The following is a 17,267-nucleotide window of genomic DNA, read 5'->3' on the forward strand; positions in this document are numbered from 1 at the left end:
AGTAAGATGCGGGATTCATACCCTGAGTTGTTTGTTTGAGGTAAGATTTCGAGGACGAAATTCTATGATTTGGGGAGAGTTGTAACGCTCTAATCGTTATTTAATTATTTTTGATTATGTGGAGTCTTATATATGATTTTCGGTGATTTATGTGATGTGTTTATTTTATTATATGGTTTATTTTATTAATAATTAGAATAAGTGGGAAAAATAATTAAATAGAGTTTTGGGGGTTCTGTTATGATTAATAGAATTAAGGGGGAGTTAATTGATAATTAGGGGAGTTACATTTTGGGAGTTAAAGAAAGGAAAAACAAGAGAAACTGTTTTACGTAGAAACAAGACTTTTGGGAGAAAAGGGAGAGAAGAGCAAGTAGAGCCAAGGATCAATTTTGCTGTGCATTTCCTTCTGCAAAACTAAGGTAAGGGTGAGGTTTACCGCAATTGTATAGGTTCTGAATTCTGATTTGATTTTAACAGGTTTATGAGAGAATTGGGAGAAACTAGGTTTTTGTTAGATTAATGGGTTTTGAGAGTAGGGATTGCTATATTGATGTTAGAAATGGGTTCTGAGTGCATATAACCTTTCATTGCATATCTGTAAACTGATTTGGGGAGTGAATTGGAGGAAACTGGGATTTTTGGGAAAAACCTGTTTTCTGCCCGTATAGAAGTTCATCGCTCGCCTCGTGAGTAGCTTGTGCTCGCCACGCGAGTGAGCAACTTCATGGCTCGCCTAGCGAGCAGACAAACTCGCCGTGGCGAGTAACCCAGTATAAAACATGATTTTCAAATTGTAGTATTTTTGCATCAAAATAATTGTAAGTATTTATATCGTCTCCTCAGGGACTAGTGCGATATCGCGGACCGTTCGACACCAAATATCATTCTAAGTTAAAAGATAATTGGTTGTTTGTTTTAGTAACTAAATTGCAAATGATAAAATTGAGATTAATAGGGCGTAAATCTTGTTAGGATTAGAGTTCCTTGATCGAACGTCGCACGTACCCTAATGATCATACATGGATTCTAGCTTTTCTTTGATATTATCACGTATCCCTCGACAACACCATTCGTGTCCAAACAATATTGTGAAATCAATTGTATCATTCAATCGTCGATGTCTCAAACTATTGAATGATTCAAGAGTCGATCTTATCGTTCAATCGATGATTTCTCAATCTATTGAATGATAAGAAAGCTTTAGGTTTGGATACACAAGGTGATTATCAAAACATCGATTCCATGTCTAGAACCTATGTTTTGATAGATGGTTATTCTAAACCTAGATTTAAAAGTATTTCTCAATCACAATTAAATCAAAGATGAACAATAAAGTGCAAGAATAACATCAATATCAATTCAAATGCTAGAATCATATATTTATAGATCAAAGGATTACATGTTAAGCTAAGATCAAGTACCTCTAATCCCAACAAAGGAGATTTAGCTACTCATTGTCATGGAAGCCTTGCAAGGATGAATTGAAAGAGAAAGGTCCATTACACACTTGTGATCTCTCAACAAAGTGATGTAGAATTCACTTTCTATCACTCTCACTCTATAAAGCACAAGACCTATCTCTCTCTCTAGAAATATTACAAGTGAAAAACTCAGAGAAAAAACTAAGTAAAAAACTATGTATCTCAATGAAATGGTTGAGTGGGCTATTTATACAATTCTGACTCTGCATCAACTCGCCTCGCGAGCTCATTCATTCGCCATGGCGAGTTGAGGTTCCTTCGCCATTGGGTTTGTGCCACGTCAGCTGTGAGAGGCTAAACCGCCCTAACTCGCCTCGCGAGTCATTCCACTCGCCATGGCGAGTTTTCTCGCCTTCCACTCGCCATTGCGAGTTGGTGGTGAAGGATCTTTGATGCTTACTGGAATTGCTTGCCTTTGATGCTTGCTATGGCGAGTTGGAGGCGAGTGATCTCATTTTTCTGCCTTTTTGTACTTTTCTCCATTTTCTTCTCTTTGCTTGATGTCTTGAGTTCAAATCCTGCATAAATGGGTGAAGTAAGATAGATAAAGCGTAAAAGGGCAATAATCACTTATTTCTCGGCTTTTCCCTCAATAACTTGCAAAACAAGTAACAAAAGTGCCTAAAATATATCACTTAAAATACAACTTTCTAGCACTTATCAAACTCTCCCCAACTTAACTCTTTGTTTGTCCTCAAACAAAAGATTGAAAATCAAACAAGTTAATATGACAAGACATAAGTACAAAAGGTTTGAAAACATTTTCAGATGAATGATTCAAAGTGAATGCGCGGGCAAGTCTGAGTTTCCAACTAATCTAGAATTCTACCACAAATATGAAATGAATCCAATGCACAAAGTTCATGTCAAATAGTTCAAGTCAACAAAACATTTATTCACGAACCACACCTAACACACTTCTTTGCAAGTGGATATGCAATTGAAATCAAATGAGTGAGGGTTATGAACACACATCCGGCAATCAAGTTAACATCCAAATCAAGTTATATGTCCATCCAATTATCATTTCAAAAAGTATAGAAACATGGATCAAAAGGTCTTTGAGGGTTGTAACTTGGCTAGGCTACAAAAGAATTGACATTTGTGGGGCAATTGAATTCAAATGGCCAAGCATAAGGGAACCTTCCTTCTATTTACATTCAAAAGACAAATTTACTAGAATTCCCTAACAAACCCTTGGTGTTAAAACATGATACTCCTTGATCTTGACAACTTATTCTATTTTTGGAATTTTCTTTCTTTTTCTTTTTCTTCTTTTCTCATTCTTATCATGTACACATTTTTCTTTTTCTTTTTCTTTTTGCATATACAAACAATGTTGTCTTGATCAAAATTTCTGATTACACCAATTTACTTGACAAATGATGACCTCTACCTTTTTCTCCCCAACTTGAATAAAACATACCCTATTTGAATGTTCCCTTAATCTATGGCAAAAAGGGACAAATAACAATGAAGGTTTAGGGTTCAACAATTAAAACATATCAAGGTCCGATAGTGCAACAAAAATGAACTGGATTTTGAAAAATTTAGGGCGAATTCATCAAGCATTGTGCTTATGAATTGACAGTTCATGATTGAGGACCTTGATTCATTTGGCTCAAGTGGGTTAGCAAATACTCGCTCTTCTCACAAGGTAGGCTATTTGTGGTCAAGTATGTTTTTCTCATTAAACAAAATATGCCTTGATCCTTTCCATGTCTTTACACAATTTAAAACAAATATTAGATTTAACATAAAATGACCGAGTTAAAACAATGAATGCCGGTCTCCTTGCATATAGTACAAATATTTGAGGTTTCCTCACTTTTTGGCTAGTACTAAGTGGTTCACAAACAAACACATTATCGAGGAGAACTAAATGAATTGAAATTTGTGCAAAGTACTCGTTTCCTATTCAAGTAAAAACCTAGAAAAACTGGAAACTTGTACCTTGGCTTTGCGCTTTATCACAAACTATCTATCATTATCAATCATCTGAGAATTTTACTCAAGTTTTGGCTATCTTTCAAGCGCTTTGAAATTTGAAGCTTTGAGCATTTTTCTTTTCAATAAGCAAGAGTGATAAACTAGAGAAACTTCCACAATTTTCAAAAGAAAGTACTTGATATAAACCAAAAGTGCTAAACTAAAACAACACAATACAACTTGAACAATGTGAACATCACAATACTAATTAAAGCAATTGTTTAAACATAATATCCCACAATAAGTGAACAAAGTAATAGTTAAACAAAATTATGAGTCATAAGTGCCAAGATAAAACAACAGAAGCAAATATTTGTCAAAATAGCTGGAATCGAAAGCAAATAAAGGAAATGAAAGAGAAGGAAAGAATCGACTGAAAGCTTATAAAATGTCACTCAATAAAGGTGAGCTTTCACGTCTCTTCTCTTCCTCCTCAACCCTGCATGTCATCATCATCTGAACCACCAGTTGCACTTGGGACTCTGTCTGGATCGTCTCTGTCAGAATCTCCCATCAATATATCGTCAGAAAGCGTCCCGAACGATGAGCCACCCCCTCCGTAAGGATCTGGCCTGCCCTCAGGCCAAGAAACATGAGCCTGAAAAGCCTCTGGTGTCATGAATTGTGACATCACCTCCGGAGGGTACCCTGCTTGCTGCTGCACTAAATACTGAGACTGCTGAAGATAAGTATTAGCACGGTTTGTAGCTTCCAGCATATTCCAAGTATGGGTATGGCACTGGTATTGCCATTGTGTGTAGCTGGCAAAGTCAAAGGCAGTTGTGGTTGGCATCTGAAATGGTTCGGACCCTGATTGTGGATGATGTGCCTGAGAAGATGAGGCTTGTTTTCCTTTTTCCGGCTTTGGGTCACTCATGATGTAACGTCTGATGAAGTCATCATCAACGGGGTTCCGGAGTTCCTCATGTACAGCGGTGGGCAACTTCATTCGTGAATCTTTAATCAAGCCCATGATGAGTCCAGGAAAAGCTAGGCGGGTTTTTGGCTCACTTTTTCCTTGAAGGGTGACCAGCCTTAACTCCCATGCTAATGTGCGGGCTATGTTAACCTTGAAGCCCTTGAGAATGTAGTATATGAGTGGGCATACATCCACAGTGCAATCGGACAAGTGGCTGTTAGGTCTGACATTGTGAAGGATAAACTTCAGGTCAGGATAAATTTTAGGTCTGACCTTGAAGCCCTTTTGATTGTTTCTCTCATTGGCTCAATGTTAAAGGTGCCTCGATTTTGGTTGTCATGGAATTCATCCATCTCATCCTCATCACTTAGTGGGAAGTTGTTACCGAGATAGATGTTCATAGCTTCGCGATCGAAGCGGATGGTGCGACCTCTCACAAAGGTTTCATAGACAAATGGCTCGGTGAGGTTTTCAGGAAGAGCATTGGCGTAAAATTCACACACGAGCTCAGCATTGATTGCGGTGATAGGTTGGAGCAGTCTTCCCCACCTTTGGTCAGCTAAAAGCTTCAAGAGGTCTTGGTAGGGTCCTTGAGGGTTTATGTTAAACACTTTCTCGGGCCACATGCTCTGTTTAAGCAATTCCCTGTATCTGTCTTGGTGGTAACGAGATTTAAATCTCTCTTGGTCAAATGGTTGGTTTCTAGGTGGGGGTTGAGATGTGGATGTTTCACCTTTCTTCCTTTTTCCGGTATTCACAGGTTTCTTGGGTGCCATACCTGCAAAACAACCAGAAAATACCATACACAAAACAAAATAACCTATTAAATATCAGTATGGAACTATAGGAAGCAATTTCAAGCTCAGAGACTTCATTTCAGAGAAAATGTTGCAGGTTCTGATGGAACTCGCCTCGCGAGCTATTGTACTCGCCATGGTTAGTAATACAAAATTTCTGGGTTTTTCAAATGAACACTCGCTAGGCGAGTTGCCCAGAAATTGGAAAAAATCGACCCTTTTCAAAAGTTGTTCCAGTTTTATGATTCCTAACCCTAATTATGACCATTGCGACCCTGATGATGACAGTAAGATGAACTAAATCATGCATTTGGTGAAAAATCGAATTTGTTCCACAAAAACCCATTTTATTGGAACTTTTTACAAAAGGGTTGTCAAAAGATGTGGATATGAATGAAGGACATAACGAATTTATGCATGATTTTGTTTCATCTCAGTCATGTGGGTGCCATTTTTACAGATTTAGTACACAGTAAAATCTTCTACCCTAGGGTTTTGAACATTCATGAATTAAAGCTTAAGGAGGAAAACAACAACAAACCTGAATTGAAAGAAATACAAGTGCAGATATGATATGAAAGATGTGAAGCTTGACTTGACTTGATTTTGTATTTGTGTGGAAAACTTTGAGATTTTAGGGTTTGTTGTTTGTTTGGGAGAAGAAATGTTTGAGAGATTTTGATGAGAGAGAAATGAAAACCGAAAATGAAAAGAAAATTGTTGGTAATGGGTAGTTAAGAGAAATAAATGAAGGAGTTAGTGGTCTTGAACTCCGTGACTGTCAGAACTGCTACTGCTCGCCTCGCGAGCGAATTTACTCGCAATGGCGAGTGATTTGGTAGTCAATGACCAGTTTACTCGCCATGGCGAGTTGTTTTACTCGCCTCACGAGCTCTGACAGTTCACAAATTGCTTTCTTTTGGCTTCTGATTTTTGAATGATTTTGGTATGCACATGACTCCTACACCTAATATGCATTAAAACTGTAAATATACTTACAAAATTGGGGTGCCTCCCAACAAGCGCTTGTTTATCGTCATTAGCTCGACGCTTTTCTCATTAAGTTCACGGATTGTCAAGTGAAATTGTCGACGTAAGCCGATCAATCTCACCTCCAAAATAGGGCTTGAGTCTCTGCCCATTCACAGTCCAGCTAGCTTTGGTAACTGGATCTTCAAGCTCTACTGCACCATATGGTTTTACTTCTTTAACCATGAAAGGTTCGGACCATTTAGACTTTAACTTGCCCGGAAAGAGTCGTAATCTTGAATTGAACAGCAGCACCATCTGTCCAGGCATAAAGTTTCTCTGCATAATCCTTTTGTCATGGTATTTCTTGATTTTTTCTTTATACAATCTTGAGGATTCAAAGGCTTGGTTCCTCATTTCCTCAAGTTGATGCATTTGAATCTTCCGTCTTTCACCGGCTTTCTCTTGATCAAAGTTCAGAAATTTGAGTGCCCAAAAAGCTTTGTGTTCGAGCTCTACCGGTAAATGACATGCTTTGCCATAGACCATTTGAAATGGTGTGAGACCTATAGGAGACTTGTATGCTGTCCAATAAGCCCACAAGGCTTCATCAAGCTTCGTCGACCAATCTTTCCGAGATGTTGAGACTGTTTTTTCAAGAATTCTTTTCACTTCTCGGTTTGAAACCTCGGCTTGGCCGTTGGTTTGAGGATGGTATGGCGATGCTACCTTGTGTTTCACACCATAGTGGTCTAATGGCTTAGCAAGCTGTGTGTTGCAGAAATGGGACCCTCCATCACTTATTAAAACTCTTGGTGTTCCAAATCGGGTGAAGATATTCTTTTTAAGGAACTTTACCACCGTCTTGCTGTCGGCTTTTGGCGATGCGACGGCTTCCACCCACTTGGAGACATAGTCTACGGCTACGAAGATGTATTCATTTGAGTATGATGATGGGAACGGGCCAACAAAATCAATACCCCAACAATCAAATACCTCCACTTCAAGAATACTTTGTAAGGGCATCTCATTTCGCTTTGATATTGATCCGGTTCTTTGACATTCATCGCAAAACTTGCAATGAGTGTAGGCATCTTTGAAAAGTGTCGGCCAATAGAAACCGGATTGAAGCACTTTTGTGGCGGTCCTTTCCCCATTGAAGTGTCCTCCATAAGGAGAATTGTGGCATTGCCACAATATTTTCTTTGCTTCTTCCTTATCAACACACCTACGCAAGAGGTTATCCGCTCCAATTTTAAACAAGTATGGTTCGTCCCATACATAGTGATTCGCTTCATGGAGGAACCTCTTGCGTTGTTGCCAAGTGTAATCTTCAGGAATGAATTCGGTTGCTTTATAGTTTGCCATGTCGGCAAACCATGGTCTTTCTTTGATAGCTAGCAACTTTTCATCCGGGAATTCTTCGAGAACTTCCGGTTCATTCTTTGTTACCTCCTTGTTCATGAGCCTTGAAAGATGATCAGCTACAAGATTCTCTGTTCCTTTTTTATCTTTTATCTCTAAGTCAAACTCTTGTAGTAGCAACATCCATCGGATGAGCCTTGGTTTTGAGTCGGACTTAGTGAGAAGATACTTGATAGCTGCATGGTCAGTGTACACAACAATTTTTGAACCTATGAGGTATGAACGAAACTTTTCCAATGCATATACAATTGCGAGTAACTCTTTCTCGGTGGTAGCATAATTAATTTGTGCCTCATTTAAAACTTTACTCGCATAATGTATAGCATGGAAAACTTTGTTCTTTCGTTGACCTAGTACGGCACCAACAGCATAATCGCTAGCATCACACATTAATTCAAAGTTTAAATTCCAATTTGGAGCTGTGATTATTGGTGCGGAGGTCAACCGCTCCTTCAAAGTTTCAAATGCATTCAAACAATCATTATCAAAAAGAAAAGACTTATCTTTGTTGAGCAAATTGCTCAATGGCTTTGCTATCTTTGAGAAATCTTTGATAAATCTCCGGTAAAACCCGGCATGACCAAGAAAGCTACGGACCCCTTTGACATTCACCAGTGGTGGGAGCTTTCCGATTACATCAATCTTCGCCTTGTCAACTTCAATTCCTCTTGATGAAATCTTGTGACCAAGAACAATGCCCTCGGTCACCATGAAATGGCATTTTTCCCAATTAAGCACAAGATTGGTTTCTTTACACCGCTTCAGCACGGTGTCCAAGTTGTTCAAGCAAACATCATAGGATGATCCAAAAACAGAGAAATCATCCATGAATACCTCAATACTCTTCTCAATCAAATCGGAGAATATCGCTTGCATACATCTTTGGAATGTTGCAGGCGCATTGCATAAACCGAACGGCATTCTTCTATAAGCAAAGATTCCAAAAGGACATGTAAAAGCCGTCTTCTCATGATCAACCGGATTGACTGTGATTTGGTTGTAGCCCGAATAGCCATCAAGGAAACAATAATAAGCTTGACCGGAAAGGCGTTCAAGCATTTGGTCCATGAAAGGCAATGGGAAATGATCTTTCCTTGTAGCTTGGTTAAGTCTTCGGTAATCAATACACATCCGCCACCCGGTGACGGTTCTTGTAGGAATTAGCTCATTCTTCTCATTTTTGACTACCGTCATGCCACCCTTCTTCGGCACTACTTGCACCGGACTTACCCATTTGCTATCCGAGATTGGATAGATCATACCGGCTTCAAGCAACTTAACCACCTCCTTGCGGACTACCTCTTTCATTGTTGGATTTAACCGGCGTTGAGGTTGGGCCACCGGTTTGAAGTTCTCTTCCATGTTGATCTTATGCATACAATAGGAGGGGCTTATGCCTTTGAGATCCGACAACTTCCAACCTATCGCTTCTTTATGTTGCTTAAGCACTTCAATCAACTTGTCTTCTTCATTGCTTGATAAAGAGTTGCTAATAATGACCGGTTTAGTGCCGTCTTCTTCAAGGAACACATATTTAAGATGTGACGGCAAGACTTTCAATTCATTCTTTGATTCTTCAACCTTTTCTTCCTCTTTCAACTCCTCCACTTTTGCTTTCTTTGGAGGAATTTCCTTCAAGGTTTCCAACTCTTTCAAGCATTCTTCTATCTCCTTTTCCTCCTCCGCACTAAGGACACTAAGTGCGTCGGTGAGCACTCTTTCAAGGGCTGTAGGTTTATGCAATTGTTTCCTTGTTTCCATGATGACTTCATCCATTGCATCCACCTTGAAACAAGCTCCTTTGTCTTTGGAGTGCTTCATTGCACTATGGAGATTGAAGTTGATCTCTTCATCGTCAAGCCGCACCTTCATCAATCCATCATCATAGTCTATCATCATTCATGCGGCAAGCATGAATGTTCTACCAAGAATTAGCGGCACATCATCGTCCTCTTCTATGTCCATGACCACAAAGTCAACGGGAAACACAAATTTATCCACTTTAACTAAGACATCTTCGGCAATTCCCATTGGTCGTGCCACGGACTTGTCGGCTAGTTGTAGACTCATCCTTGTTAACTTCATGTCTAGGCCACCAACTCGTTTGACAACCGAGTATGGAATAAGATTAATACTTGATCCTAGATCAATTAAAGCTTTACCGACATTGACCTTTCCAATAGCTACCAGCAATGTTACTCTTCCGGGATCTTTTTCTTTTTTTGGCAAACGTCTTTGGATGATTGCGCTACAATTTGCATCTAGTTGAATTGTTTCATCCTCTTTGTAGCGATGCTTCTTGGACAAGATCTCTTTCATGAACTTGGCATAAGTCGGCATTTGTTCAAGAGCTTCGGAAAAAGGAATGTTGATCTCCAACCGCTTGAAAATATCAAGGAATCTCTTGAAGTGTTTTTCCAAGTCCTTCTTCGATTGAGCTTTAGGATATGGAAGCTTATGAGCCGGTACATTCTTTCCGACTTCTTTCTTTTTGTTCTTCTCCACATCCTTTTCAACTAGTACTTCTTTCTTTTTTTGATTTTTTTCTTCTATTTCATTTTTTTGTTCTTTTTCGACTACACCTCTATTATTTACATTTTCCTCATCACCATGTACATCTTCCTCTTCCTTCTCATTTTTTTCTTCATCCACCTCCTCTTCATTGTCAACAACTTGCCTCTCCACCTCTAAATTATCACCAATCCCTTTCCCAATCACCTTGCCGCTTCTTGTGGTAATTGCTTTACATTGTTCATTCTTACCATTATTGGGATTGTTTTGAGTATTTGCTGTGACGTTCCCTCCTTGCTGGTTGGCCAATATTTGTGAAATTTGACTCAAATGTTGAGCTTGTTGGCCCATTTGAGTCTCAAGATTCTTTATGGATGCGGTGTTGTTTTGTTGGTTGGCCATGGTTAGTTGCATGAATTGGTTGAGGGTGTCTTCGATCTTTTGTGTTCGGTCTTGTTGAGGCGGGTATTGTTGGAAGTTGTTGTTGAATGGTTGTTGATTTGAAGGTCCGGCATTAGATTTCCATGGTTGTCCGAAGTTGTTACCTCTTTGAAAGTTGTTATTGTTCGGAAACCGTTGTTGATTTGCATTTCCCGAATATTGACCCTGAAATTGTCCCTGCCTTTGTTGATTGCCCACATAGTTTACTTCTTCTTCAAGTTGTGGTGGACAATAACCCGTTGGATGATCTCCGGAACACATTTCACAAAAATGGACTTGTTGATGCCGTTGTTCTTTTTGAATTTGTTCTTTGACAAGTTTGGGCATCTCCTTCATTTGCTTCATCATTTCTTCCATTTGTTGAGTCAATAGCTTGGTTTGAGCAAGGTTTGCATCATTTGAACTTAGCTCGAGAATTCCGGACTTTCTTTGTGTACCGCTTCGGTTGTGTTTGGCTGCTCGGTCGTTGAGTGACATTTTGTTGATGATGTCTACGGCTTCTCTAGGACTTAAAGCCATCAATGAACCATGTGCAGCTGCATCTAGAATTAGTTTCGGCTCCGGTTGTAACCCTCCACGGAACATATGGATTTGAGTTGCATCGTCAAATCCATGCTTTGGACATTTCCTCAATAATGACTTGTAACGCTCCATGCATCACATAAAGATTCATCGGCACCTTGAGCGAACATGGCAATTGCGGTTTTAGTGTCCATATGTTTATGATCGGGAAAGAATCTCTCTTGAAACGCTTTCTCCAATGCATTCCAATCTTTCAAAACGTCCAGTGGTTGATCAAGATACCACTCTCGAGCTTTGCCGATGAGTGAGTGTTGGAAAAACCTTAAGAACCCTGCTTCTTCTTCATCTTCGGATGCACCAAGACTATTTGCGAGAGCATAGAACACCGAGAGATGTTGATAAGGATCTTCATGATCTAGCCCGGCAAAAGGATGATTTGAAACAAGTTGTATAGTTCCGGACTTTAGTTCTACTTGTTTCTCTTTTTCCTTTCCAAGATGTGCTAAACGTCTTGGACTTGTCCAGCAAGCCATCACACTTTGATTACCTTCCGGAACGCCTTGATTGTTTCCATTTCCAGCCATTGTTTCTTCTTCAAGTATGGTGGTTAGTGAAGGATTGAAGTTTGAGGTTCCTTCTTGTTGTGCCTGTCTGGCTCGTCTCTTCTCCCATCTTGTTTTACTGTTGTTTTTACGGGCCGTTCTTTCGATCTCAGGATCGTATCTCAAATCTTTTGCTGGAACTGTACCTCGCATACAAGGGTTCAAAGATCTAACCAGAGAAAGTTAGCGACAAAAAGGATAATAAATGAATGATATGATAAATATACAAAATGAATAAGTGCAAAATTGTCTTAAAACGATAAAATAGTCGCAATGTCTACGATATCTAAACGCCAGTCCCCGGCAGCGGCGCCATTTTGATGTAGTATTTTTGCATCAAAATAATTGTAAGTATTTATATCGTCTCCTCAGGGACTAGTGCGATATCGCGAACCGTTTGACACCAAATATCATTCTAAGTTAAAAGATAATTGGTTGTTTGTTTTAGTAACTAAATTGCAAATGATAAAATTGAGATTAATAGGGCGTAAAACTTGTTAGGATTAGAGTTCCTTGATCGAACGTCGCACGTACCCTAATGATCATACATGGATTCTAGCTTTTCTTTGATATTATCACGTATCCCTCGACAACACCATTCGTGTCCAAACAATATTGTGAAATCAATTGTATCATTCAATCGTCGATGTCTCAAACTATTGAATGATTCAAGAGTCGATCTTATCGTTCAATCGATGATTTCTCAATCTATTGAATGATAAGAAAGCTTTAGGTTTGGATACACAAGGTGATTATCAAAACATCGATTCCATGTCTAGAACCTATGTTTTGATAGATGGTTATTCTAAACCTAGATTTAAAAGTATTTCTTAATCACAATTAAATCAAAGATGAACAATAAAGTGCAAGAATAACATCAATATCAATTCAAATGCTAGAATCATATATTTATAGATCAAAGGATTACATGTTAAGCTAAGATCAAGTACCTCTAATCCTAACAAAGGAGATTTAGCTACTCATTGTCATGGAAGCCTTGCAAGGATGAATTGAAAGAGAAAGATCCATTACACACTTGTGATCTCTCAACAAAGTGATGTAGAATTCACTTTCTATCACTCTCACTCTATAAAGCACAAGCCCTATCTCTCTCTCTAGAAATATTACAAGTGAAAAACTCAGAGAAAAAACTAAGTAAAAAACTATGTATCTCAATGAAATGGTTGAGTGGGCTATTTATACAATTCTGACTCTGCATCAACTCGCCTCGCGAGCTCATTCATTCGCCATGGCGAGTTGAGGTTCCTTCGCCATTGGGTTTGTGCCACGTCAGCTGTGAGAGGCTAAACCGCCCTAACTCGCCTCGCGAGTCATTCCACTCGCCATGGCGAGTTTTCTCGCCTTCCACTCGCCATTGCGAGTTGGTGGTGAAGGATCTTTGATGCTTACTGGAATTGCTCGCCTTTGATGCTTGCTATGGCGAGTTGGAGGCGAGTGATCTCATTTTTCTGCCTTTTTGTACTTTTCTCCATTTTCTTCTCTTTGCTTGATGTCTTGAGTTCAAATCTTGCACAAATGGGTGAAGTAAGATAGATAAATCACTTATTTCTCGGCTTTTCCCTCAATAACTTGCAAAACAAGTAACAAAAGTGCCTAAAATATATCACTTAAAATACAACTTTCTAGCACTTATCAGGAGCTTAGAATTGATGATTTATGTGTCTTCTATCATTCCTATGTATCAAACTTGAATTATGCTGATGTAGCTTTAATTGTTAAGCTGAATAATGTTGATGTTGGATTATGTTGTGGAGGCTTTCATGCCAAAATTTACTTTGGAGGATTAAATGTGTTTAATTAAAGTTGAAAATATTTCCGCTGCATGTATAATGATGATTTTGAAGGATGTTTACTAAATAGACTTTATATTCTATTTAAGAAAATTTGAATTTGCAATGTAGCATGCCCGTTTGATGTTAAACTCTGATGTTATATTATTATTAATTGTATTATGGGAAACGGGGTGTTACAGAACCTACCTGATTTCCTTTTCTTTGGATCTTAGTTAGGGCTCTGATTAGGGTGTCGGGCTTCTGTTTTATTTTTATCTTGCTGAGACTTGTTGCTCATTTACGATGAGATAGTAGATTTTATTGGTGTTGTATTTTGAGATTTTGAGATATGGTTGTTGAGATAATTCCGTATGATGATTTTCCACTGCAATTTTTATGAAAACTATTTATGCATGTTTTGTGAAAATGAAGACGTCACATCTAAACTTAATTATTTATTTGCATAATTTATTGTTTGAGGGGTTTAGGGTATCACAGGTTCCATATCCAATTCAACCCCCTCTACAAAATAACAAGAAAAAAATTAAGTTAGTACAGCATTAATTAATTAATTAATTAATTAAGCTTCCTATATAAATTAATAACAATTTTCTTACAATTCTCTCTTTTAGATATGGATCATCCATTATGCACAATGCCCATCCCGAGACCTCCAATTTTACTTTTGACAGATTTTGTTTGGCTTTTATCATTTAGCAATTGAACCCAATCACCATTATCCTTACCACTATGTACTCTCAACAAAAGCATATTTATTAAGCTAGAGATCCACTAATATTAAAGTTATTTTTAATGCTTTTTTTTTATCTAGTTCAAGCCACTTGTAAATTGTCTTCAAACAACATAACTATGATTAATATGTGCGTTAAGCTCCATCAAGGTAACAATAAGTATCCTATGATCAGTAAATAATACATAATTACATGAACTGAACAAAAAAAATATACCCTTGTTGTGACTTCAGGACTCAAAATCACATCGATAAACTTAGATGTGTGGGCATGTATCAATGGAAACAAATAACCAAGATAGTCACAAGCAACAACAACAGATAGCAACTAAGTGTCAAGCAAAATCACAATCAAATCAAAGAATAACAAGATAAAGAGAGTAGAGTATAGAAAACAATATACTAAGGATTTGTTCACCCAGTTCGGCCTAATAAGTTCTTTACATATGGAGGAGAGAGTTCTCTCCACCTCACTATCAATAAGTTCTTTACAAACATATATAGAAAAGAGTTACAAGTTTTAGCCTTAAATGCTAATCATGTTAACCCTAAATATATTTCCGTCCCAAAATTCATGTCAGTTTGAATTTCAAATTTTTCCTTTGAAAAAACAAGTGAAAAATTGATGGCGTTTACTAGGTATATGTTTTTTACCGTGATATCTGTTTTCAATGCCCAATTTCTCTCTCCTCTCCTCATCTCTCAAAATCGTTTCCTCTGTACTCTCTCTTCTTCCTCCACGATCTCTCTTTTCCTGAATCACTTCTTTTTCTCTTTCACTCCTCAAATAAATCACCCCATCTTTATAATCTCGACTCACTCACCAGACAAAGATAAAGAATCCATTTTCACTTTCCCTATTTGATTTTCATAGAAACCCTCAACCCTAACTATGATAGATTTGAACATGTGCATAATTCAATAACACCATCAACAATCGTCATCAATAACACCATCTTCGTTTGTTGAACATGTGCATAGTGTGTCATATTTTCATGCATTCATAATTGTGGGATATTTATATTCAGTTGAGGTGATTATGATATGTTGTTGGTGATGGTACCGCATGCATGTAGGAGTCATGTCTAGGCGCATTACATACATTTGATGAAATTGTTAAATGTGTCATATTTGATTATGTGTTTGGTGAACTTGGTGATTTATGTGTATTGGTGAGTTTGGTGAATTGTACACTTGGTGATATTTGGTGAATATGTGAAGGTGTGTACTTGATGATGTTCGTTGTTAATGGTGATACTTGTACATGGATGATTTTAATTTATGACATTTATCTCGGTGAAAATAATGAAGGGTGATTTACATGAATGTGATTTTATGAATCTTTTGGTGACGATGACTTTCTTGCTTATACTTTGAAATGATGAATTGTTTCTGTTGAGTTGATTAGGCTAAATGAGGAATGAGGTGAGTGATCATTTCATTGATTGATGTTGATAAATGATGACCTTATGTCAATGACTTGATTAGAGATCGAATATGCTTGCTATGCCATGTTAGAATTGTGATAGCATGATGTGTATGGATTGGCGGACAATATTCGTGTGATGTTAATATTCTAAGAGGGATGGTTATGTATATGTGTCATGCATGAAATCCTTGAATGTTTATAATTGTTTATGCTTGAATATGATTAATGTGAAGTTAACCCCCAGTGGTCTGTGGTGGACCGCCTACCTATTTGTATGAATGGTAGACGACATGCAGGATTGATCTTTTAGCGTGCTTGGTGAGTTGCTTGATGATAGCGGGAGCTTCCTATGTTTACCTGTTTAGAGTCTTAGATTAGGATCTGATTAGGATGTTAGTCTTTATGATTGCATTGAGTATGTTGTTGAGATTTTACCCATATGTCGGGATTTGTAGATTTTATTTGGTGCCGTATGTATGAGTTTATGACATGTATATTTTGGAGATGTATGTTTAATATCCGCTATGACGTTTTGTGGAGCTATATGTATGCATGTTGTTTTGAGATATGTTGGAGACGTAACGTCTATTTCTTGAATATTTGTATTATTCGCGTGTTTTATCGCTTTAATAGAAGTAGGGCGTTACAGTCTCTAGTATGGAAGAAGTGGAAATTAACAAGATTAAGGAAAAGAGCCAGTTATACATCTCAGATTCTCCTTTCTATTTGGATGCTTCTTCAATAATCATTGCAAATGTTCACGAAGATCTTAATCTGGATTGGTTAACAAAGCTGACAGTTCACACTGATGCTCGAATTCTTGCCAAGCTGCAATGTGATTCTTAACAAGAGCAAAGGATTAAGAAGCTAGAGAAGGAACTATTTGAACAGAAGCTGATGTATGAAGAACTCAAGAGGAACATGGCTATTCACAAAGAAGAATTTCTAGCAAGAGAAGAAGCTCGAGCTAAGGGTTACAATGAGCTTAAGGAAGCTATGCAGAAGCAATCAGAGACTATGATAAATTTGATGAGTGAAATGATGGAGATGATGAAGAAACAAGCCAAACAATATATTGCACACCATTTATCTTCTTGTTTTTATCATTTATGTTGAATCATGTTTTAGCTTTTGATAATTGCTTCTACTTTGTGTTGTGTTGATACATTCTAATGCTTCTGATAATATTTGTTTGCTCTGATTACTATGACATTTTACTAGAATTATCTCATAATATTTTTCTCACTTATCTTATTTTGTCTTTATTTTATACTTTTTGTTGATGACAAAAGGGGGCGTAGATATAGTATTAAAGGCCTTAAGCCCCACTAATTTTAATTTTAATTTAAAATTGAATTAAGAGAACCTGATTCTTATCTCTTAGTCTTTAATTTCATGTGAGATTATTTTGATTGTTTTTACAATTTTAAACTGAATTTAATTAACTTGTATAGAACTTAGAGGGAGCTTACAAACCTCAGACCCTAAAAGTCAACTTGTTAATTAAATTAACAACAATTGAACATTTTAATACTGGTGTTTGTCATCATCAAAATGGGAAGATTGTTGGAACAAAATGAGTTTAACATTACCCTTTTAGTTTTGATGATAACAAGGTATTAAAAATGTCAATTG

At 37.6% G+C, this 17,267-nt stretch overlaps 1 protein-coding gene across 1 annotated transcript; it reads right to left on the reverse strand.

The window, feature by feature from the left end:
- Positions 1 to 9,482: 9,482 nt before the first annotated feature.
- LOC112416594 (uncharacterized) lies at positions 9,483 to 11,120 on the reverse strand. Its single transcript, XM_024770846.1, has 2 exons — positions 10,179 to 11,120; positions 9,483 to 10,079 (listed from the first exon to the last, which is right to left on the reverse strand). Exons 1-2 carry the CDS (start codon positions 11,118 to 11,120, stop codon positions 9,483 to 9,485), a joined length of 1,539 nt encoding a protein of 512 aa, XP_024626614.1.
- Positions 11,121 to 17,267: the final 6,147 nt, after the last annotated feature.

Source organism: Medicago truncatula, chromosome 7, assembly GCF_003473485.1.
Source record: "Medicago truncatula cultivar Jemalong A17 chromosome 7, MtrunA17r5.0-ANR, whole genome shotgun sequence".
Classification (NCBI taxonomy): domain Eukaryota; kingdom Viridiplantae; phylum Streptophyta; class Magnoliopsida; order Fabales; family Fabaceae; genus Medicago; species Medicago truncatula.

Bases quoted from the DNA above. Each gene is read 5' to 3' on its own strand.
- LOC112416594 (XM_024770846.1), bottom strand. From the start codon at position 11,120: ATGTTCCGTGGAGGGTTACAACCGGAGCCGAAACTAATTCTAGATGCA. The intron at 10,080-10,178 runs GTAAATAATAGA...GATGTGGAGAAG, and splicing joins TACATGGTGATGAGGAAAAT to AACAAAAAGAAAGAAGTCGG.